At 46.2% G+C, this 25,423-nt stretch overlaps 1 protein-coding gene across 1 annotated transcript in view; it reads right to left on the bottom strand.

Moving 5' to 3' along the window:
• The window catches only part of ITPR1 (inositol 1,4,5-trisphosphate receptor type 1), a 362,730-nt gene that overhangs the window by 63,775 nt on the left and 273,532 nt on the right, over positions 1–25,423 (bottom strand). The window contains exons 45-51 of the mRNA XM_064361952.1: positions 16,776–16,956; positions 14,741–14,994; positions 8,358–8,558; positions 6,740–6,850; positions 4,463–4,558; positions 1,361–1,480; positions 203–307 (exon numbers count right to left, since the gene is read on the bottom strand). Coding sequence (XP_064218022.1) covers positions 203–307; positions 1,361–1,480; positions 4,463–4,558; positions 6,740–6,850; positions 8,358–8,558; positions 14,741–14,994; positions 16,776–16,956 — 1,068 coding nt within the window. The remainder of the gene's footprint in view (positions 1–202; positions 308–1,360; positions 1,481–4,462; positions 4,559–6,739; positions 6,851–8,357; positions 8,559–14,740; positions 14,995–16,775; positions 16,957–25,423) is intronic.

Below are 25,423 nucleotides of genomic sequence, written 5' to 3'. Positions count from 1 at the left end.
CTCTTCCCCACTGGACCACAAGGAGCAATAATGACCATCCTGGCCGTGGTGGGATGTCCAGCACCCAGTCCAGGACCTAGTACACAGTACGCACTCACATTTCTATTGCTCAGATGAATGAATGCACGCCAGCCCCAGAGCAGGATGTCGCACACTAATAACCTTAACACAGCCCCGTGCCCTGAGTTTACTCAGCGTTTACCTCTATCTGTGCTGTGTGCTTGGCATAAAACTCCAGAGCTTCATCTCCATCCACTTGGCCACCAGGTTTCAGCATGCTCTGAAGTTCTTTGTTATGCCGGGCCAACTAGAACACAGGGACAGAGATACAGGCGGTTTGTGTCTCTTCACAACAGGAACACAGAAGCTCCTTTCTAATGCTGGGTATTAAAAAATGCATAATAACCAGCAGCAAGCTGAAAGGCAAAGGTGCCACGAGGCTTGCTCCATCCCATCAAGGCGTGCTGTGCACAGGCGCTGTTTTGGGAGCCTGGTAGAATAGCATGGAATGCTCATGCCCACACGCCCCCAATGTCATTAGCCAGGCAGGAGGGAGACTGGGTTTTCTGTGTAGCCCAGGGAGCCTCCATTCAGAATGTGCAGAAACCTTCTCAGTGGCAGATGTGATCATGGAAGGGAAAAGGGGCAGGAGACTGTTTCAAATTCTTTAACCAGTGTGCAGTAGCAGGGGCTCACCACCCTCGGGCCCAATATCATCAATGTTGTGTGTCTGGTTCCCATACCTGAGTTTAAGAGGTGAAAAGGACAGGAAACACAAGGCCCCAGCAGGGTTACAGCCTGCCCCTACCTACCGAAAGCTCAAGGCACATCAGCATCCAAAAAGAGAGTCTCTTCAAACACCCAGCCGCTTAGAAAGAGAATTATGAAACATGGCATTTTGGTGCCAGGGCATAAAGTATTGCCTATCCCCAAAAAGGGAAACAAAAGGAAGTCGTAAGGACAAGTTCCCACAGATTTCCAAATCCAATACGCTAGGAAGCTGAAGTTTATTTCTTTAGATTGTTAAGACAGGCTCATCAATATTTATAAAAGCCTAAGACTCCTTTCAACTCTCTCCAGACAAAGTCATAAACCATCCAAGTGTCACTGCTTGGGGGTTAATGCTTTTAAGAAACATGGGGATTTCCAACTACATGACCCTATCACTGGAAAAACTGAAACGTCCTGGAAGTCTGCGCATTGGGTCAGGTTGCCACAAGCACCTGTGAGCCACAGTCTCATGAGTACAGACAGTCCTAAGTTAAAGCACTAAAGGAAAAGCAACACTGGGCACCCTCCGGCTTGGAATTTTGGGCCTGTAGGGAAGCAGCGTCTGGAGGAGGCACAGGAGAGCTCATACCTGATGAGCTAATATGTAGATGTTGTGCCCCACATTCCTGGGGGATGCTCCATCCTCACCATTTTCTCCATCCTCAAATTCCACTTCACCTTGCATGTAGGCTTTCTTGATCACTTCCACCTGCAAGAAGAACCAAAAAAGCAAAACTCCTGTTTCAAGACCTGCAGAGGACTGGTGGACAGCACCCACGCTGGCTGTCTCCCCTCTCAGGGCAGAGGCTGCTCAGCACTCTCTCCTATCAGGCTTGGACACAGCCTCAGAATCCCTCACAGCACTGGCGCAGGCAGTCCATACCAATCCTCCTCTCCTGTCACGAGAAATGAAACTCAGTCACTCTACTTAGACCAAGACACATGCTGTGGCTGGTTAATGCCCTTCTTCTTTGGAAGGGAGCAATGGCTTTCAAGTGCCTTGAAATGATAAAATATGATATGAGTGTAGGCTGGAAGCCAGACTTCTCCTATCTCCGCATTTCCTCCCACCAACTCTCCCCACTCCCAACCCTTTGCCATTTCGGGAAAACTTAATAAGAAATCTATTCACATTTAGGAATAGCTGGTGAAACTATTTTCTGATTTTCCAAATTTTCCCGGTCCCCCACAGCCTACTCCAAATGAAAACAACAGCATGAACCAGTATTACCGACTGAGTACTTACTATGTGCCAAGGACTGTGTCTAGGAGTTTAATATTCTTTCAAAAAATTTAATGCTTACAAACATTTATAAGGTATCCAAGATTCTCCCCTTTTGGTTTTTTTTGAGACAGGGTCTTGCTTTGTCACCCAGGCAGGAGTGTAGTGGTGCAATCATGGCTCACTGTAGCCTTGACCTCCCAGACTCAAGTGATCCCTCTGCCTCATCCTCCCAAGTAGCTGGAACTACAGGTATGCACCACCATACCTGGCTAATGCTTTATTTTTTGTAAACACAGGGTCTCACTATGTTTCCCAGGCTGGTCTTGAACTCCTGGACTTCCTCCCACCTCAGCCTTCCAAAGTGCTGCAACTACAGGTGTGAGCTACTGCAACCATCTCATTTATTTATTTTTTTTTTAGTGGATGAGGAAACAGAGTCAAGGAGATAAAAGGACATTCCTAAAGTCACAGCTAGTGAGCTGGGACTTGGCCCTATTATCCTTCACAGCTGCATGACTTGGCCCTCAGAGGACCATGCGTTTGGCTCATCTCATGGTTTGAACACATTCCTCAGAGCATTTCTGTACCTGTCTTACCATTCCCTCAAGTTTCTGTCACAGTTTCTTGAGAGCAGGGACTAGGTCTGCTCATATGTGAATGAATCCTTCCCCTAGTACCCTCCACAATGCCCAGGAAAATGTAGGGTGTGGCCAACATTTATCAAACACAACATTCAAGACTGAATCATTCCAAGGAGAGGAAAATACCTTCAATCTCCAATTTATACTAAAAATTAATCATCTTCTTTGATGGTTCAGAGGGCATTTCTGCCTCCCCCATAGTCACAAGGTCATTCCCCTGAATTATTTATCATTATCCAATACCAAAGGCCATACATTTCAGTACTGACACCAAGTCAGGCCCTGGAAATAATGTTGTAGACAAGAGAGCCAGCCTCCCTGAGCTTGTTCCCCCACCAGTTCTCTTGAATACCAAATCGAGCAGACAATATGTTGCACCTGATTTGGGGACTGGAGCATAAACACATATGTATGCACACACACATGAACACATGTGTTCTATTTGGATTCTTAGAACAGTGTTTGTTCCAGGAAGCCTGACTCTTCCTATGAGCCAGAACGACATTCTCCAACCACCAGGGGGCTGCCCAGGAGCCAGTGGCAGCCACAGCCCTGGGTGTTGATATTTTCCCCACCTGAGACAGGTCAGAGAGCTGCGCATGTTCTTGATCCTGGGAAGCGGAATGGGGTCCCTGCATTGTCATTCCATCCCTACTCAAGAACGACAAGCCTCGCCTCCCCAGTGACCCCCAGTTACATAAGCTTGTTATGTAAACTGAGAGAGGCCTTCCATCTCAGGCTGAGAACTCACTCCCTGACCTCAGAGATCAAAGAACTGGGTTGCTCTTAACTTTATTTAAAAGAGTACATAAAGAGACTTCTGCCTGGCCCCCAAGTGCACTTTCAGGTCACCAGGAGGCAGAAATGTTTTGGTGCCCTCATTTAAGTCTGTCAGTTACAGTTTATTTGCATGGAAAAAAGTCCAAATAGAGAGCTGTGCCCTCAACTCATGTCACCATCTCTGATAGCTGCTCGTCTCACAGTCTGCAACACTCTCCCAACCTGGAGTCATGGCCAATTGTGACTATCACCCCTCAAAATTAAACCAGGTCATGTTTTCTTTAAAAGAAACAACAACAAAAGAAAGGAACAAACATCAGCAACCAAAAAACACTTCGGTAGCCCGGACTCTTGGCACCAAGAAGAGACATGAATTCTTCAGCACTGGACACAGATATGGCTCAAATACCAGCAGCAAATGAGGAAAGAGAGGAAAAGGAACTTCTGTTCACTAAGAGTGTATCAGGTGCTGGGCACTGTCCTAGGGCTTGACATGAATCTTCTCACCTAGTCTTCAAAGCAACCCTCTAGACTAGGTAACATTATTATTATCATCCTTTCACAGATCAGGAAAGTGCAGCTCAGAGAGGTCCAGGTGGATGCCTAAGGTAACACAGCAAAACAGGCAGAGCTATGGACTTGAATTCAGGTCCGCTAGCTTCTAAAACCACACTGTCCCCGCTGAGGGAAAAGCAAGGAGGGAGGTTTCTCCAAGTGGATTGTGCCAAAGGGAGAGGGTAAAATATGCATGTATACAATGTCATACAGGTTGGTGCAAAAGTAATCATGATTTTTTGCCATTACTTTCAATGGCAAAACGCTGATTACTTTTGCCATTGAAAGTAATGGCAAAAACCGCAATTACTTCTGCACCAACCAAAATATTTCACTTCTCTACTCAGTCAGAGGCCTAAATTAAATGTTCCCTTTAAACTTCTGACTTTGGGAACTTTCAAGAGAGCTCGAGGAAGCAGATCCTCTGCTCTGTACCAAATATCGTTTTAATGCTCCTTGGTGCTGCCGTCAGATCAGTCACCCGACTCACCAGTTCCTTGGGCCTCATGTTATAAAGGATCCTCTCTGCGTTTTCACTGTCATGCCTGCTTTCCATGATGGCCAGAAGCAACTTCGAGGCATTGTTCTAATTGGAGAAACAAAGGGAGAGGAAATGTAGAGGGGCTGCTTGGGGGCCCCGCCTGAACGCAGGTGCCAACTGACACATGGGAGGCATCCTGGCTAAACAGATGAACATTTCACCCCACGAGGAAGCCCTGGGTCAAGTACATCAAAATCCATCTCCACCAGGCAGAGAACGTGCCCCCTTCAGACCCCAGATATGTACGCAGAATCTGATTTGGGACAAAGAGGCACATATTTATTAGGGTAGGTATGTTATGCCCTAATGTTAGCTAGTACAAGTCCTAGCAGAAACTGGGAACTTACATGTCGGTGCTTATGGATACATTCTCAGCCTCATGGTGACAGTGGTTGGGAAGAAGCTGCTACTACATAGGCCCCTGCTGCCTTCAGGGCAGGTGTGGTGACAAACTGTGATTTGGCCTTGCAGGCCAGAGATGACAGGTAATAAAGGCAATTCTTCCCTGTCTTAAAATATTTCTATTAGCTCTCATAACCCCTAATATAATGAGTACAACCGACACTGTTAGCAAATGTGACCCAAAGGAACACTGTATGCAGGCCCAGCCATAATTTCCCATTACATTAAAAATACCCATGTTCACACCTCACATCCTGTACTTCTTGGCTTGACTTCATTTTAGGCCCTGGGTCTATGACAATTTGTATGCTTCTTTATGTGTACGACTTGAAAGTTGGCGGGGTGTTTTTTTTTTGGACAGTGGGAGAGGCCTTATATCTTCCCCTAGCTTAGGTCACAGCAGTTGAGTCAGGGTGTTGTGCTGTCACAGGGCACATATTCCTATAATCATCCATAATAGATCACTGGATTAGTTGAAAAAGTCACTGAAATGCTGACCAGGAGCACATGAACTTCTGTTTATTTTGGACTTTCTGATAAATGGTAGCCAGGTACACAAGCTTGAATGATGTTGTTCAAATTCATTCTAAAACACAATTTGTCAAAAGGAGTTAAAAATAGCAGAAAAAAGTCCATTTAAACCACACACCCAAATCGACTATTAGTGTGAACTCTCAGTTCTAAACAGTAAAGAAAAAATAACTGCCATTCCCACAGGTTTCTGCGTTCACATCTTCCCTAATGACCTTTCCTATGGCATCCTTCATGGAATAAACACACCTCAGTCTTTCAGCCAAAACCCTGTAGTTCTAGGCTCTCTCATGATAATGATGAAGTGCTCGCTGCTGCAGATGGGCAGATAGAGGACAAATCTCAACATGCCCTGACATGGAACAGTTAAAAAGGAAATGTGTCCAGAAAGGCTAATATGTTTTGAAATGCGCTTTAGAAACCTGAGGCTTGCAAGTTCAATTGTTAAAACTGAATCATGGGATTATCAGAGAAACTTTGGAACCCCTACATAGAAAGGAAGGTTTTCTGGGTATACTTAAGAAGTCAACATCAGGAACGATATATCAGTTTCTCAAATATCCAAAAGGCCAGCTTGGAAACGCTGCAGGCTTAGCGCCTAGAAGTCACAATTTTCACTCTGTTAAGCTGTTTGAGTACTAGGGAGTCTGAACGTTGTCGGTGCGGCTTCCATGTCAGTCACCTGCAGTCCCGCATTTGTACACAATTCAGAGAAACTCTGCAGAGGCCTACAGGCACATTTTTAGTCTGTGTAATTTTCCTTATTTTAAACCAACATTATTAACCACCCCTCTGCTAAATCAGTGACAGAAGAGGAAAACATATTCCTTTGATTAAGTAAAAATAGATGTTTGGGTTGTTTTTTTTTTTAAGTCCTAGATAGGCTTAGTTATACTATTCTTCAACTGGCCCTTTTCCCTTGAATGGGGAAAAATCAGAAGCCATAGAGGGAATAGTGTTTCCATTGTTTCCCTGTTTGTGATTTTCAGAACCAAGACATTTAATACCTGATGCTGTTGGAATTTGTTTCTCAGCTTTGAGCAGGGAATCTTCATTCTGTGTGACCTAACAGTTAAGAAGCTCCTATGTTCTCGTGAGACCCTTATGTGGAAGAGAAAGGATGAAGTTCTGCATCGTAGTCAAAACTAGCAACTTGGGCCATTCATTTAGTTTAAAAGAACTATCTGTAATATTTAGTCTCATGACTAATTGACCATGTGCATGTGCCAAGGCAAAACACAAAAGTGTTAAGTGTTTCCAAACGACTGTCTTTCGCTTTTAATTCCTACTTGCCTTCAGTTCTAACACAAGGTCCATCCTCTTCTTTCCCAAAGGATTGATATCATTGAGGATCAGGGCTGTGATGATGTCAATGCCATTGGATTCATGGGTGGCTATGCAGTTCTGAGCAAAGACACACACAGACATTTACACAAACGCTGGTCATAAATCAGACGTCAAAGGCCAACAGGCTGAACTGCTATTTCAACACAATGCTTACCACTCCCAGTAATGTCTCTAGGGGAGAGCTGCAAATTTTCCGTGAGAAAGTGGTAAGAATAAAAGACAGATGAAAATCTCTAGTTTCAGAATTAACAGTAAACAGTAGGAAAGTCCCCATGCACTGTAACTGATAAATTGGTTGTGTCTAATCCAAATCATGCAGCACGGTCGGCTTTTGTTCTTAAAGGAAATTATGGTGTATGACTGATACTGGGTTCTGAACCCTTTTTCCCCTTTCAAGGTGTGTTCTATTCTCTCTTTTTGTATTTTGTACTTTAGCTTAAGGCTTAAGCTTGGAAAGCAAGTTTCCTGTTTAATGCACACAATATCAAAATTAATCATCTGCCCCCAGGTAACATCTCCGTTTGCAGCACAATCCACTCCGATCTGTTCCTTTCAACAGGCCTCTGTTTGGCAGAGAAGCAAACTTGAGGTAATAAGGAAATTCACTTCGATGTCAAATAAAGCCTTTCCCCAAGCCTGTTGTATTTTTTTGTTCCTTTTCATTTTAACTAGGACTACACCATCTGCTTCATGAGGGAACCGGGAGAAGAAAGTGCATCTCACAAAATGCTATCCTCACATTCACAGACAACTTGAGACCAGGTTTTTAATAGACAATGAGTTGTCTCTCATAAACTGTTCTCCTCTGAATGAAGGGCCTGGCTCCCCAAGTCACACAAGTCACCTTCCCTGGCTGCTGAGTTTAGCACTGACCATTGGAAGCCTTGGTCATTCCTCTCCAGCCAGGCTGATGCTGTAATTTGGGGTTAAAAATCATACTCATCCTAGCACCGATGCAAAAACTCACCAAATCCTTAAGATGCCATGTACAAGCAATGACTCTACTCAAGACAAGAAGTTATTGAGTTGTACTCCCAAAATACACTTCTGTGACAGACCAAAGTCAAGAGTCTCGTCTTTCTTTTCCCTGAATGTCCATGAAGTTTAAATCTCAACTATAAATGCCCTTATATTACTTTCAAGCTGTCTCATGTACAGTAATTTTCTTCTCTCTAGCTAGGCTTAAGCCCCCTTCAAGTAGTCACTCTTTGAAACCCCTAGTATTTAAAACAGATCGCTGTCTTTTGGTTCTCATTTCACTCCCACTTTATTGCCTACTCCTAGAAATCAAGTGATATAGTTGGACATTCAAACCAAATCAAATGAAGCCAAACATAGCCAAGCAAAGAGGCCACGGACTGCCCCTGCAATGCCCTTCATTAGGCAAGTTCTCAAGTATGAAACACCATGGCTATTTCTCAACTGCTAGAAAATGGCCTCCAGTCCTCCCGACTCCCTAGGGCAAAAGGCACAGGCTTCGTGATTTCTGAACTAGTCTCTGTCAACATTTCCAAACTGGGACACTTCTTCCCCCGCCCCCATCCCAAAATAGAAATTTAATTACCTGGTTCTCATGGCAAGGTCCTTGACAGTATTCGGTCAGACTTTCCAGGGTTTGGTTGATAAGTGCTACGTTCTTTTCATTTATATACAAGCCCAGAAGACCAAGGCCTCCAGTTGTGCTTCCACAAATACAGTCCAGAAACTGCAGGGTCTCACATACCAAATTGTAGTTGGTCTTGTTATTTTGGCAACGGAGGAAGTTCTGCAATTGGGTAGTCCCCAGGTCCGGGGAGCAAAGGTAGAAGAAAGAGGGAAACGTTATTTATCCTGCCATATTGATAGCCTCTGAAAGGTTGGTAATTATACTGAGAGATGCTGCGTGGGACAGCATGGAAGTCAGTGTGCCTCGCACCACCATGACAGTAAACCCAGGGACTTGGTCTATGGTAGTGGCCCTCAACACTGCAATCTGCTCTCCAAGGCGTCAGTATATGGAATGCAGTACAGTTGACTCCTATAATCTTTCCGAGTCCTCATTTCTCCATTCACTTCTCACCCCTTCCTTACTCTTGCCCACTCCAGCTTCCATCAGGTGTTAAGTTCAGAGGGATCTGACACTTCCAAGGGCAGTGGTTTTGTTTAAAGATGACAGTGTGGTCTGAGTGCTGAATGCCCAGAGCCCAGCACTGGGGACGGTTCACCATAAAATGGGGGTGTGATTGGCTGGCTTACTCCCAGTGCCATGTGGAGGGAACCTGGCTTACCTTGTTTGGCCATTTCCATTATTAAGGGAAGGCGTGAGAGTGAGTAAATGTGTGTGTTTGTGCGCATGTGCCTGAGCAGGTATTTTCCAGGTGAACTCCAAATGTGAACAGGAGACACAGACAGGAGCAAGACACTTCCTCAATAAAATTTAAAAAGCCACATTCAACCAACTTGGGAAATGGAGTATTTTAATGAGGAGATTTTTGTCAGAGACTCCAGTAATCTGTTCTTAAAAAGAAGCAAAAATTAACTGTGTATGTTCTTTCTCTCAGTTACAAAAGCGACATGCTTACTGTAAAAAAGGGGCAATACAAAAAGAGAAAATGGGCATGATCTTTGCCTCAGTAATTTCCACTTCTATGAAGTATTCACCTGTACTCACAGAGTACATATTGGATGTTCACTATAGTACTGTTTGTGACAGTGAAGAACTGGAAACAACCTAACTGCACACCGACTGAGGAGTAAATAAGTTACAGTGTGTCTGTGTCATTCAATATTATAAATTAGAAACACTGAGTAGATCCACAGGTGCCGATATGGAAACATCTCTAGGACACACTGTCAAGTTTTTCAAAAAGGCATATAGATTAATATGTAACAAATGTTCCCATTTGAATATATAGAAAAAGGACTTGAGGATACAGTCTAACCAACAACCAATTCTCTATGGATGAAAGAGAGGCAACTCAGAACTAAATACTTTCATTTGAGTCTTTCTAAAAAGAATATATCCACACATTCCTTGTATAATTAAAACATTTGTAAATGCACAGGTTAAGAGCTGGTAACCAAGTTCAATACTTGACTCATCACCAAACTAACCACCTCTTTTCTCACCATTACAACTTAACCCAAATCCCTTTTGCTCCATAACAAGTTCAGGTCCAGGTGGGAGGTGGAGGGAGAACAGATGATTTGGGACTGTGTGGGCTGAGTGTTTTTCTAAGGGAAACCAGAGGAGGATTTCACAGCCATTTCTGCCTTGCTCCAGCTCCTCAGGGAAGACACTACCTGTTAGAGGGCTTGGCTCAGTCGCTCTCTGTGCAGGGGTGGTGGAGGAGTGTTCGGGACAACTCTGGAGAGGGCCTGGCTGCCCATGGCTGAAATTCACAGCAAGGCTCTCCTGGCCCACCTGTCTCTCAAACTTCTGTTACCACTCCCAATAAACTCCTCTTGCTCTTCAAGCACTCCTCATTCTCTGCCTGGCCTCCAGGCTCCCACCAGGCAATGCCCTGTGCCTGTCGCTCTCAGGGCCTCCACCCCAAAAAACTCCTCTTCCTTCAGGATGTGGTCTAAAGTCACTTCTAGGAAGCTCTTCCAACCCCTGAGCCCCACTCCAGTGAGATGGGAGCACCACACGTTGGCCCTCCCATCTCTCCTCACCTCTGTGATGTGTGTAGAGAGGGGCCGATCAGCTTACCAAGGACCACGTTGACAGTGCTGGGTGCCCAACAGCTGGCACAGGGACTGGCGCCTACCACGTGCTTTGTCTACACTGGTTGCAATAATCTGAATTAAATAAAATGAATGGAGGGCAGAGGACCAGGAAGTCCTCAAGGCTAGCTGGGCCCACGTGTTTCAAACTCCCCATTTAGACAGTGGCTGCCCATTCCTGGAAGCCTATCCCATCTCTCAAGGCTTTCAGAGTGTCTGGATGGAATCTCTCTCTCCCTGACTCAGATCCATTTTCTCTAAGAGAAGAGAAGTCGCCTTCGGCATGCACAACCCTGCCTTGTCGAGGCTAGAGAAATCTTGCTCTTTTTGTGGTCTTCCTTGGAGGGCCTGGGACCGAGTTGAGATGGGTGGATTAAGGAAATGGAGGACTTCAAGTGTGTGCTTAGGCAGACTTTGGTGGAAAGAGATCAGGACCTGCATTCATTAACCCAGGGGAAGAGCAAAGCCAGCTTCTCAGGGGAGGGCCCCCAAACACACGCCAACTGACTTTAGAGCGGTTTCCCCCATCACACTTTTGACCCCGGTAAACAAGGCTTGCTTAAAGCAGCAACTGCCTGTTTGGCAAAGTGAGACTTGGTGACTTTATCTCTTCTGAACATTTACCAACAGGAAAGTTAAGGTTATAAATATGACAAGCAACTCCGGGCACAAGCCCAGAGGGTGCTGCTGCAAAAGGCTGGATTCCTTCTCCCTCTGCACTGAGTCTGAGCTGCTTTGCGCCAGGAAGCCAAACACTCTCTCCGGATGAGAATGCCTTCTCCTTCCCTCCGATCCATGAGGAAACCCTGACCCAGTGACCCATCCTCTGTTCCAGGTTATTGCCACAGAATGGCACTCAGAGTGGCTGAGTCCTGCTTAAAATCATTCTTTGGAGAAGCAGATTTCTACACACAATAATTTCACTGGAGCAAGTCACCACCTGAGAGAGTCTGACTTTGCAGGAGTTTTTAAGGATGATTCTAACCTCCAACCTTGTGAACCACTGGTGCAGATCATGGGCTTCTAACTGGGCCCGGCAGAACCCTGGGAAGTCTCTGCAATTCCTCCCCACCACCCCAAGGGTCTCGTAGGTGAGGGAGCGCTCTAGTTTCCACTCTGAACAGAGCAGCTTTGCTCTCCTCTGCTGTATTTAGTATATTTCTGCATAAGTTATTCAAACAAAGGATTCTGTGGCCCCTCGCAAAAAAGTTTAAAAACAGTGAATCAGATAATCTTTATGATACCTTCAAACACTATGCTACTAGTTTAAAAAATGTTAGAAATGTTAAAATATACTATACACCCTAACACTCCAAGGCACTCTTTCCCACAGAGCAATCAATGCACTGGAGAACCGAGTTTTGGAAGGATTTCATTAAAAGGTGCTTCTGTCCATAGGGTTCGCAGGGCATTGACTCAAAGGAGAATTCTGCAAAAAGCTAAGGTATGAAACTAAAACTCTGAAGACTTCCAAACAAGAAATGATGAACCTGTGCAATTAAAGCCTTAGTCCAATTTCACCGTGGAAGGAAGTGGGTGTGTGGGCGAAGGAGGGAAGGTCAGGGAGAGAAGGAAGGCGGAGCCAGCCTGTGCCACCAGAGCCAAGCTCGGGAACAAGCACACTAGCAGTGCCCCTCTGCCACTCATGCAGGGATTCTACTCCAGGCAGTCTCGGGTTTCATAAGCTCAAAACTCAGCAGATGCCAGCTCCTCTGAGAGGCCTTCCGGGACCTGCACTGGGTTAGTTCTTCTCCTCTAAGGAAAAGTTGGTTCCACTCAGCTCGAGTGGCTGCTATCTTAGACTCAGCTCTGTGAAGGGAGGGGTGAGGTCCTGTCACCATGGGTGTTGGGCACAGAGCAGGGATTCGCTGATATTGATTAAATGACACACATGTGCCTGGGCATCATTTCAACCTACTTCCCCTGTGGAGCCCAAGGCTGGCAGAGACCAGTGACATCTGCAAAGGGGGATAGTACAGGGCACTGATCACCATGCTCTGCCCAGAAACAGTCCCCAGCATTGAGGTGCCCCCACTCCCATCCACAGAGACGCCAAGCTGAGCTGCTGAGGCTTAGTCCTCTGTGGGTCACTCACTCCCCCTTTGCCTGTCTCCCCTGTTCCTAGCAGTGGGGCTATGGAAGGGGGAGCGTGGACAATGTCAGGGACACAGTGGCCTTCAGATAGAGGTTACCATCTTACTGGCTGGTAACCAGACCAGTGAGATGGTAACCAGACCCTGAGCCTTTGGGGCATAAGTGCTTTGCTCCACCCAACTGGACTGCACAGTCCTGGCAAGAAAATCTAGGGCTGAGGTGTTCTAAGCCCAAAAGAGGAAAGTATGAGCAGCTCAAGAAAACCAAGGAAACTGACAGCTGAGATCCCACACTCAGATGCTGACAGGGATCAAGGAGGGAATACCAGTGGCTGAAATGGGCCAGGCACCAAAGAAAAGAAAGAACCCAACCTCATCTGGAGTGGCCCCGCTAGCATGCAAACCACATGGTACTGTGGGTCCAGCCTGGCCAATGGTGGGGGTTGTGTGAAATTCCTTCACTTTCCAATATGGGTCACAGCTGACCAGGTGATGACCTCAGATCTGAGATGCTTTTTCAAATTTCAGGGTCTTCAATCTGATTGAAAATTCAAACAACTGTGGAAGGTACTAACATTGCAGATTTCTCTCAGTTCCATTTCACTGTTCGCCTTACTGATCAACAATCTAGTTTCTTAGCTAACCCAGGCGTAGATTCTGTGGCAGGTTTTAAGTGAGAGCAGTTCACTGTGGCAGTACCAACTGTCTAGCCATAGTCGAGGTGTGACAGGCACCAAGTCACCTGGTGGAAAAGGTCAGCCAGGTGATACTTAAAGGCTGTGACTTCCCCTGGCCAGATCTGGACCAGCATTATTTCCTTTCCAGACTCTCATAATCCAAGTACACAAAACTACCACGGCTGACTGGTGTGTCTTAGGAGGAAACATTTCACTGTAAAGAAAGTGTTCAGATGCACTTTCCTTGTTCACCCTCACACCATTCAGGCAAAGAGGGGGTGGTTTCCCTGGGTCTAAGAGTTGGTGACAAACCCAGGCAAAAGCCAGGGACCCAGCACTCCAGCACATTTCTCTTGAGCAGTGAGGGGCCTCCGCAGATCCAGACCCGTTTGAAAGAAAGAAGTGGATCTCTACATTCCATTCTTGGCTCTTCCTAAATTGCCTCTGCTGCTGAGAAACTTTGCAAGGGAGATAATATACCCTCTGTCTCTTAGCATTTGGCTAACAACAGGAGCTCTAGTGTAAGACTGCCTGGGTTCCAGTCCTAGTTCTGCACTCCCTGTGTCTCTGCCCTCAGTTTCCTCATCGATAAAATATAATCATATAAGCAACTCTTAGCATCCAGGATAGCATAAGTGCCTAACAAACCTTGGCCACTGTTATCATACAAAAACAACAATAAAATGAACAAAGGATTTCTGGAATAATCAGTTCAGCAAAGACTTCTGAGCACCACTTTCTGTAAAACACTGAAAGGCAACCATTTCCTTCATTCAACCAACAAATATTTAATGAGAACTTTCTACGTCTCCAGTTTTGGAAATCTAAAATATTTAACTATCTAACCATCCATCCATCCCATTTTTACCTGAGCACCTTGATGTGTCTAATGCTGACAAGCTACAACACACACACAAACAGGCACATACAGACACTTAACAAATATATATGGGGTCGGCACCTATGCTTGCACATAAGACGTGATCTCTGGCTCTGTGTAGACAGCAGGGAAGACAGACAAGGAGACACATCAGTTGTCCAGACTTTCGCATCAGAGAACTTTGCTGATGTGGCCAGGAGTGATGACTCACCCCTGTAATCCCAGCACTTTGGGAGGGCAAGGTTGGGGGATCACTTGAAGTCAGGAGTTCGAGACTAGCCTGGCCAACATGGTAAAACCCCATCTCTACTAAAAATACAAAAATTGGCCATGGTAGTGCATTCCTGTAATTCCAGCTACTCAGGAGGCTGATGCAGGAAAACTGCTTGAACCCAAGAGGTGGAGGTTAGAGTAAGCGAGATCACGCCATTGACTCCAGCCTGGGTGACTCAGTGAGATTCCATCTCAAAAAAAAAAAGAAAGAAAGAAAGAAAGAAAAGAACCGTGCTGGATCCTTGGCTCAAACAATCTGGCCCAAGTTGAGAGGCGGCCTTGCCCGAGCTCCCTCCATGCCCCAGCCCCAGGCCCTCACCTGCAGGTCTCGGTTGTGGTTTTCGCACAGGAGCTGCAGGAAGCGGAGGATGGGCTGCATGATGGTGATGACCGCGCTCATCTCCAGGTCATCCTTGGTTTTGTCAGCAGTGGCCTGGGTGCCCTCCCCAGACTGGTAGTGGTCATCGGGGTCAGCCTCCCTCCTGAAGGTGGTGAAGGCTTTCCTGGTGGCAGCAGAGGCCTCCAACAGCTGATCCCGGACCTCTTCTGTTATCTGTGTCGTGGGCTCTTTAGCTAGAAAGCAAGAGTAGGACATGAAAGGCTGCAGAGTCCTCAGGATTCCTGTTCACCACTCCAGAAGTGACACTCAGAAACCTACGTTCCTGTATCGCCTAGAGATCTTCAAAGTCGGTAAAACACTCCAAGAAGTCAACCTGCTCTCAAGTCCTCAGACATGATTAAAACTGAGCCAAGCCCTGCCACCTTACTTGTGGTTCTACTATTTCATCTACGTGTGCAGTGTGTTTTAGAGGAAAAGCCTTAGTACAGGTTCTGTCAACCTCACAAATCTAAGGCTCTGGGCCTCAGCTTCCTCACCTGTAAAATGGGAGAGCATCCATGAATACTATCTCAAGAAAGTTCTTCAGAAGCTCAACATAATGCTAATCACAATTATTGTTGTAATGACGACTGGTCCTTTTGTAACTGTTGAAGCACCGTGACTAGGCACTTTGTGTGTGTTATTTTATCTCACCCTCGGAATAACCCTGTGAGGTAACCATGGTATTACAGTTAACAGCAATGACTCTGCAGCCGGATGAGCTGGTTTCAAATGCTGGCTCCACTGCCTTCTAGCTGCATGTCCCTAATGATTTAATTACCATCTCTGTGCCACAGTCCCCTCATTTGTAAAATGGGGATAACTTATCTATCTCGCAGAGTTGACATAAGTTTGAAATGAGTGGAATTGTAAAGAACTCTGAACAGTCCAGCACAGTGGCTCATGCCTATAAACTCAGCTACTCCAAAGGATCACTTGAGGCCAGAAGTTTGAGACCAGCTTGGGCAACCTAGTGAGACTCCATCACTACAAAAAATATTTTTTTTCAACATTAGCCAGTGCAGTGGCGCACACCTGCAGTCCCAGCTACTCGGGAGGCTGAGGTGGGAGGATCATTTGAGCCCAGGAGTTTGAGGCTGCAGTGAGTGATGATCACGCCACTGCACTCCAGCCTGGGCAACAAAGTGAGATAGAACAAGATTCCATTTTTAAGAAAGAATGTTGAACACTGCCTGATTCCTAGTAAGCACTTAGTAAAAGGTAATCATTCTTCTTTTTCTTCTCTTTAGCTCTGTTCTAGACCAGCTGTTTTCAACCAGGGGTGATTTTGCCCCCAACCCACCCAGGGGACAACTGGGAATGTCTAGAGACATTCTGGGAGTAGGGGTATGCCACTGGCATCTACTGGGTAGAGGCCGTGTATGCTGCTAAATATCTTACAGTGCACAAGACAGCCCCAGAACAAAGAATTCTCCAATGTCACTTGTGCTGTGGTTAGGAAACCCAGATCTAAATTTGAAATGTGAGGCTCAGGGTGCTGAACTTTCTCAAGACCACCTGACTCCAACACTTGTGGGTGTACCCACTCCCCAGCACGACTTCTCTTCTTGTGAGACACTGGATAAAAAAGCTTTATAAACTTTCCAATACCTTAGGAAACAAAATAATATTATCTGACAAAGGACTGACACACAGTTTTAAAATACGTATTTCTCTCAACTTTCTCTAGTATTAAATAGAAATCACAGGAAATGAATATTCATGGATTCTTTGCCAATAAAACCCTAACCTTGACCAAGAGAAATGTTCTTTATTAAACAGGAAGATCTTTCTGAGCAGCAAGGCTTCAGCTCAGGTCACTGAGGAAGAATTACATCATAACCAGGCTGGCTTTTCTTCTGAAAGCTCTCATCAGAATGCATTTTGGAGCCTAGAAGCAATGAAAACAATGAAGGAAAACAAGGACTCCTCTGTTGTTCACAGTCCAGCTGACTGAAGACTGAGGAACATTTACCTTTTTTCCGTGATGGGGCATCCCTGTCTACCTCGTCGTCTTTCTTTTTATTTCCCAAGTCACTGGTGTTCACGGTCACTGTTGCTTTGATTTCTTGCTGGGCCACCTTCATCCGGTCATAAAACACCTTAAAGAATCTCTCTGACTTCTTATCTTCTGTCAAGCGGCAGAAAAAGGAGTGCTGCAAAGCAAAATCCATAGATTATCGACACTGTAACTGACCTGAAACTGCACCCCACTCATGACACCAAAACCTAACGAAGATCACAGCCAGCTGCAAAACCTCATGCATGATCTAAGTTTAAATCAGTATTAAGGACCACTCCACACACTGTAGTTCTCTGGGTTCTAAGGCCTGAGGTTTTCAACACAGAGCCTTTAAAACAAATTGTGGTGGCTGGAACAGACACGCAGGCTTTGGGAACATGCTCAAGTGTGGTGGGCAGACTGTTGCCAACTAAGAACAACTCCCTTCCACCCTTGCACACATGCAAAACAACACTGTTAATAATGAAACCTGACTTTTTTGGGGGGGATTACTGCAGGGCCAATCATTTGTTTAAGGGCTTCTATGCACTCTTCCCCTGGGCAGAGCCTTGTGAAAAATATACACGTGAATAATATGTGCTGCCTGTGCTCATTAACAGGTTAGGACGACATGTCCATAAATCAGACTAAATTATGCTAAGAAAAAAGTGCTCAGAAAGCTACACAATTATATTATAGATGCTCAGAGCTGGTGAGGGTGACACGATGCTTTAGTGATTCCAAAATCTTCACAAAAAAGGTGATCTTCAAATTGGTCCTCAAAGGGCAGGTAAGAGTGGTTAAATAAAGAAGCTCAAGTGAACAGGTAGCTCTCCTCTTGAATACACATTTGTTTTTGGACCCACTACAAGCAATAGTATACACAGTTGATGTAAAAACACAATATGGTGTCTCAACTTCATTTATGAGTATTCGCTTTTCACCCCTTTGCAAACACCACACTGTTGTAAATTATTTACATAAAAATACAATACGGTCACTTCCAGAGAAATAAAACAAAGTTCCAAACAATATATTTGCTTCTCCCAGTGGATCTCCTGCCAATTTCAAATCCTCCCATTTGGAAAGATGGCAGTTCCCTGCAGCAGGCAGTCCTAGGCTTCCAATCCCAGGAAGAATTTAAATCTTATCACCTTCTTGAAAGCCCCTAACTCGTGAAACTCTCGCCCGTACACACCCCAATGCCCGATTCAGCAGCACCCTAGGGAACCACCACATTTCCATCATCGACAGGCACCTTCGGCCACTGTGACTCTTCCGGCCATTGACTCACACACTTTGTGGACAAATATCTGTCCTGTCTGCCCACAATGCACTTCTTGGTCCTACCCCTTCTCCTCCCCCTAACTGTTCTTCTTTACCTCTGGTTGTTTCTTACAGCACAGGTCACATCCTTCCTGCCTGTGCTCCCTGGTTCATTTTCCCTTTAGCCACTGCCAAATGCCATGACACAAGTCACCACCTCCCCCGCTATGGTTAGCCTTGTCATCCTGTGTGTTACTGAGGCCTTCACAACTCCCACTCTGGAACCAAACTAACTCTGTAGTGTCCTCCATTGCCCTTTACTGCCTTTTTTTTTTTCTTTTAGGTTTCCTGCTCTTTCACCCATCCATCCACTCATCCATCTATCTACCTACTCATCCATCTACCCGTCTTCCTACCCATCCACCCATCCACCCACCCACTACTTATTTTGCCCTTGTCATAAGGTGGGCTCTGTGCCAGTTAAAAGAGAAGCCGCAGTGAGCAAAAAGGAACCTAGACCTCCCCCGATGAAATTGACAGCCACAGGAGGAAAACATACAGTAATTCAACAATCACCATAATGACTATTTACTAAATAGCCTTTTATCCCTACAGAAGTGACCCAGGAGGCTGCTGGTAAATAGACACTCAATATCACTGCCCTGCTCTTATGTTCCCAGCTCTCCCCATGGCTAAAACCCCTCATCTTTTGGTCTCACCACCAAGGCCACCTGCTCAGTGAGGCTGCCTACTGCTTATTCTCCATGCTCTGTTTTATCTTCTTCACAGCAATTAAGCCCTCTGAATTGTACTGTTGCATTGACTGTTCACCTGTTTACTCTGTGTCTTATGCAAGAGTGTAAGCTCTATGAAGGCCAGTGCTTCGCGTGACTGGTTTCCAGCTGCCCCTAGAGCACCTAGAGAGGCTCAGCACACAGAAGGCACTCCATGATTATTTGATAAAAGAATGAATATAACCCAACACTTTATGGTTCCCCTTAGCTGGATGCCCCATTCCCCACAGTCAGATCCTTTTTATATTTGGTGGACATGACAAATAAATCTCCAAAATAAATGAATTCTGGAAAACTGCTCAAATACAATAAACCAACTTCCAGTTGTTCACTTTGAGAGCTCTTGAACCCACAGATCAACAAAAAAGAAGATGGGTGGGGACAAAGAATGCAACCTGAAGCCACCTAATTATGGTGACTAAATTTCCCACCAAGACAGGCCATCCAACATCTCACCCATGCGGGCTTACAGGGGACTGCCTGCTAAAGCCAGGGCCCACCAGAAGGCGGCTGCGCAGGACCATTCACTTCAGTTGCTATCCCAACAATGTTCTCATGGCACAGAAGCAGCTTTAAAGGCATTCTGGGACAATCTGGTCATTCAAGAAAACAAAAGCCCTTCAAGTAAGTAAGTAAATGAATAAATAAAGCCCGCCATCTGTCATCTGATAGCAGTGCCACACGACACACACAGATAGCCTGCCACAGACTGCACTGTCTGACGGCCAGCTGGGTGACCCAACAGTTGTCAACTGCTAGGGTCAGTGTAAGGGAAGCTCTTATGAGATGAGACAGGGCCAGGCACTGAGGACGGTGCACTGCTGTGTGTGTTTCTGCCACAGTCACCAGGTTTGTTTCTCATTACTGATTCCAGTCCTCAGTCACGCAAGGGTTTGAAGCAGCTTTATCGATAGAATGTGCTCAATAAAATCATAAAATGGACAGCAAGGTCTAGAAGACACCAGTAAGCACAGAAAACCAAAAAGAGAATAGGTTGAAAACTAGAAGATGGGAGTGAGGATTCAGAGGAGTCCCAGGCTGGGCTGAGGTCAAGCTGAAATGAGAGGTGTGCTCAGTTACACTACTCTTGGTATGAAAAGGAGAAATACAACCAGTGCCTCAAAGGAAGGAAGACGTTTCTTCACCTATGTATTAAGCCCAGCATGCACTAGCTCTTTTTCCTAATGCTGTCCCCCAACCCCTACCTCCCCCAACAGGACCCAGTGCATGTTGTTCCCCTCCCTGGGTCCATGTGTTTTCATTTTGCAGCTCATACTTATAAGTGAGAATATGCAGTGTTCGGTTTTCTGTTTCTGCATTAGTTTGCAGAGGATAATGGCTTCCAGCTTCATTCAAGTCCCTGCAAAGGCCATGATCTAATTCCTTTTTATGGCTGCATAGTATTCCATGGTGTATATGTACCACAATTTCTTTATCCAGTCTATCGTTGATGGGTATTTGGGTTGATTCCATGTCTTTGCTATTAAGAAGAATGCTGCAATAAATGTATGGATGCCTGTAACTTCATCATAGAATGATTTCTATTCCTTTGGGTACATACTCATTAATGGATTGCTGGGTCAAAGGGTATTTCTGGTTCTAATTCTTTGAGGAATTGCCACACTGGGAAGACGTTTCTTAATAGAGGAATTAGCAGGGCAGGCTTTGCAGTCAGACTGCCTGGGTGTGAGTCTCAGGTCCTTGACCCACTGGCTCTGTGGCCTTGGGCACACTGCCCAGCTCCTCTGAATCCACACGGAAGGGCTGCCACAATGTATGCCAAGAGCGTAGGACAGTGTACACTGATGGTGTTAATTTAGTTTTCCTACTACCATTACATTAGTCGAATGTGAAAACCCCAAGGTGAAGGCGACCCTGTGAGCAGCTAGGGCAGGACAGCAAGGTGAGATCTCTGTTTCTAGAGTCAGAAAGGCCTGGATCTCAGCTCCACCACTTACCAGCAAGTGTCACAAAGTAACAATGTCTCTGAAACCTGAATCTTCTCATCTGCAAAATGGGCAATAACTGACCTTCATGGGTGATTATGAATGCTCAGTGAGGTCACCACGGCAACATGAAAGCTCACACTGACTGACTGCTTTCGCGGTACCAGGAGCTCAGGCAAACCTTCACATGTTATCGCACCCAAAAACCCATGGAGCTGGTTACCACTACTGTTCCTTTTGAGAGATCAGGGGACCGTGAAAGACAGTGCACATCAAGTGTTTTAGCACAGCCCCAGGACACCCAACTATGAAGAATGCAATCTCACCAGGATGCCCAGGTGAAGAGAGGTACAACAGAGAAAGAACAGGCAAGGGCTTACAGTTCAGGTCCCCTGACTGAGAAACCAAATAAAGATGCTCCCAGCCGGGTGCTGGGGTGCATGCCTGGAGTCCCAGCTACTCTGGTTGCTAAGGCAGGAAGATCTTTTCAGCCCAGGAGTTCAATTCAAGGCCTACCTGGGCAACAAAGTGAGACTTCCGTCTCAATGAAATAAATAAAGAAAGAAAATGAAAAAGGTACCCCCGAAGGAGGAAGTAGCATTTCTAGAAGAGATGCAGTGGTATCTACTGCGAGAGTAAAAGTGAAACACAATGGTAGTATGGGTAAAGAACTAACATACTTCTTGGAAGGGGTGTGCCACGGGAGCAAAGGGAGGCAGAGGAGCAGCGGTCCTCAGGGAGGGCCTTCTGGAACTGCTGGCTGTGGCTGCTGGAGGCGTCCACCTGCCCCCTCTGGTACCTGGTGTGAACTAGACTTAAGAGAAACAAGGCCCCTCCACACAGGCACAGACCTGTTCATTAAGCCTTTTTCTATAATGATGCGTTTGCAGGGCGTGGGCGGGGAGTGGAGTGTTCTCCTCAGGAGTGTCTCCCTAGGGCTGGTGGGAGCTGAGAGCAGAGTAGTGGGTGCACAGCCTCCCTCCCCCAGGCTCCTGAAGCAGGGTCCCTCCACACACTACGTGCCTCCCGCCCTCCCTGAATCTCTTTCAATTCATCACTCTTCACTGGGACCAAAAGCAAATCATCAGAGATTTTACTTTTCCAAACTTTTCACTCCACCCCACCTGGCAGGTGTGAGGTAGCCCTTCAACGTAAACCTGGCCCAGAATGGGAAACATCAGTGGACGGTGAGAGAAATCAAAGTGGCAGTTGCTAGGTACCCATCAGTGCTGAGCTGGATAAAGAAAATGTGGTACATATAAACCATGGAATACTACACAGCCATAAAAAAGAATGAGATCAGGTCTTCTGCAGCAACACGAATGCAGCTGGGGGTCATTTTCCCAAGCAAATTGATGCAGGAACAAAAAAACCAAATACTGTATTTTCTCACTTATCAGTGAAAGACAAACACTGGGTACTCATGGACATAAAGAGAGGAACAACAGACAATGGGAACTACTTGCAGGGGGGAAGGGTTGAAAAACTATTGGGTACAATGTTTACCACCTGGGTGATGGGATCATTTGTACCCCAAACCTCAGCATCATGCAATATACCCAGGTAACAAACCTGCACATGTACCTCCTGAATCTAAAATAAATGTTGAAAAAAACCACCAAAATGATGGTTGCCTCTAGCGGTGCGGGGTTGGTTGTGAGTAGAAAAGGATTATCAATGGGAATAAGACAACTTTCTGGAAGAAAAGAAACGTCTTAATTAGGTCACAGGTATGGTAGACAGAATGGCCCCTTCAAACATGTCCACGTTCTAGTGCCCAAAACCTGTTAAAATTCTGCCTTACGTTGTGAAGGGGCACTAAAGATACAGATGGAATAAAGGCTGCTAATTATGGACCTTCAAGTAGACAGATGAGCTTGGATTACCCAGGTGAGCCCAACATAATTACAAGGGGCCTCTGCAGTGGAGGCAGGAGAGGAGGATGGCAAGAGGCAATGTGAGGACTCCACTCACCATTGCCAAACCTGAAGATGGAAGAAGGGGCCGCAAGCCAAGGGATGTGGGCAGCCTCTGGAAACTGGAAAAGGCAAGGAAGCATTCTCCTCTAGAGCCTCCAGAAAGGAGCGCTGGCCTGCCAACACCTTGCTTTAGTCGAGTCTGGTCAGACTCATGTTGAATTTATAAAATAATACATTCGGTTACTTTAAGCCATTAAGTTTGTAGGAATTTGTTACAGCAGCCACAGAAAACTAGTACAATGAATATAAAAACAATTGTCAAATCTAATCAAAGTCTACATTTAAAATCTGTGCCTATGATTACATGTCAATTATATCACAATAATAATAATTTTAGAAAAAGGTAACAGAAAGTAGGCTTTGTTCCCAGAAAGCTAGGGAACTCTGTAAACGTGCCACCTTCTGAGGCTGCCTCTCCACTAGAGGGAACAGTATCTGCCCGCCCCAGGCCGACCTCTCCTCACCCTCCAGTCATCTCCAAGTCACATTTGTTCCCTCTCCACATAAGCTGTCTCAGCAGAGTCTTCAGAGATTGCCAAGGCAGATACCATCATTCATAAATCACATTATAAATGAGAGAGCTGGGGTTAGGAGAGGTCAGTGACTTGTGGCACAGCCACAACCAACTCCCCTCCTCCTGCCTGCACATTGAACCAACAGGGACGACCTGCCCAGTGGTCAGGCCAGAGTCAAAGGCTGGAAAAGCAGAAGACACAAAGCTGGTCTAGGGGCAGACCCTCAGCGCCAGTCCCAGACATCCCTGACGACAGGTCTGACCCGACATGCTTTAAGGAAGAGGCCAGGACAGGGGCAGGGTGAGGCAGTGACCCCGGCAGTGGCCGTTTCCATCCTGAATCCACTGGGCAGGGGAAAAGGGAAGTGGGTGTGGCTGCTGTCAGCCAACCTTCACCCGCAACAAAAGAGCAAGAGAACACGGATCACAGAATCCCGCAGCTGGAAGTACTGGATTCAGCAGTTTCCAAACGCCTTTTTCAGCAGGGCAACGTGCTCCTCTCCAGTCCCCAAACACCATCTTAGATAAAGAACCCCCCTCCCCAGACAAAAGAGAAAAGGCAAAACTGCTCCATCTGAAGCAGAGCAAAGAGGGTCCCCTCCCTCTTCCCAATGAAACTCCTTGGAACTCCAGGAGAGTAGCACTTGAAAACCACCCACGTCATCCATCCCTTCACATTTCACAGATAAGGAAACTGAAGTCCAGAAAGGGAAAGGGACTTGCCAGGGCCACACAGAACCTCCCTCTCCTGACTGCTCAAGACAGTTACTTTTGACCACACTGGGGTGTGGCTGGTTGGAATCACAACCTGAGTTTACATCCTCACCTTCTAGTAATTGTCAAGGAGACAGTTTTCCGTCCTTGGGTTGACTAAGCTGTAGAGGAACCAATGAATCAGGGTCTTAGATTAAATGACTAAGAAAGTACCTTTTCAGATCAGTCTTGAAAATAATAAAATGTTGCTTCATTAGCCTGGCTCCCCCACCTTCGCCCAGCCTCACAAATCCTTGCAAAGCCTTGAAGCGTGGTTATGATGAGCCTGCCTCACTTCAGGAAAAACAGCCACCCGAGGTTAGGAGCTAGCAGACAGTGGCGGCCACCCTGGTGACAGCAGGAAGACAAAGGGCCTGGAATTGTCACTGGATGTAATTTGGACACTCGTCTTTGGCCGTTTACATAACACCCAGCTCCTTTCTGGATCCACCTATCTTACTGTTCCCTTGAAAGGGGTATTATTGTTAGACAACCGTAGCACCTTGCATCTGAGTAGTTCTTGGTAGTCATCAAGGTATGTTTCACACCTACTGTTTGATAACAACCTTGCTGGTTCCCAGCTTCCATGTGATGCTGACACCGCAGGTGGTAGACCCTCATTTTTCAGCTAAGGTATCCAGGGCACAAATGCGGTTAAGTTGCCCACGATCACATGGCTGGTTAGCGAGGAGCCAAGGCCAAAATTTAGGTTTCCCGACTTCCAGTTCTCCAAGTACTCTCTGACTACTCAGGTGTGTTTTATTACCTAGTTCAAAGGGGGACACTCCTCTCTTTAGGTGAAAGAGGTCATAGTCCCAATCAAACTGTGTGGAGAAGCGGTCCTGGGGAGAATAGGAGCGGTAAGTCTTCTCCAGGACCTGGACACATACCCACGAAGCCATCTTACCCAGAATTTGGGAAGTTCAGGGGAAAAGACAGGCCTCGCATTTCAAGGATCCTGGCGCTCCCTGGAAATGTGAGCCAGCCTACTGGTCCCTGTCTGGGCTACCAGGCCATTCTGGGGGAGGAGCCCCTTTGTGGTGTCTCAGCCGCAGGACAGGGCAGTGGTGGGGAGCAGAGATGGATGTTCCAGGGTAGAGCCTGGTAGGAGTGGGGATGGCTTTCAGGGGAGCAGCCCAGTGCACAGTGATGGCTGTGGGACTCAGATCCTTCCCCAAATAAAAGTATTTCCATCCCCAGTTGGTCTACCTTTCAGTAGCCCTCGCTCTACGCCTTGAGATAATCCAAAGAATGGGATTTTCCATCTCATTGCCTCATAAGACCCAACCCTGACCCATCCAGCCCACGATACTCACCACAGCTGCTCACTTATCTGCTGCAAAATGATTTAAGTTCTAATGATAAGGCC

Source organism: Aotus nancymaae, unplaced genomic scaffold, assembly GCF_030222135.1.
Source record: "Aotus nancymaae isolate 86718 unplaced genomic scaffold, 86718_ANA_hifiasm-v0.15.2.pri h1tg000046l, whole genome shotgun sequence".
NCBI lineage: Eukaryota > Metazoa > Chordata > Mammalia > Primates > Aotidae > Aotus > Aotus nancymaae.
Note: the sequence above shows the minus strand (reverse complement) of the source record. Positions and strands in the feature narration are given on the sequence as shown.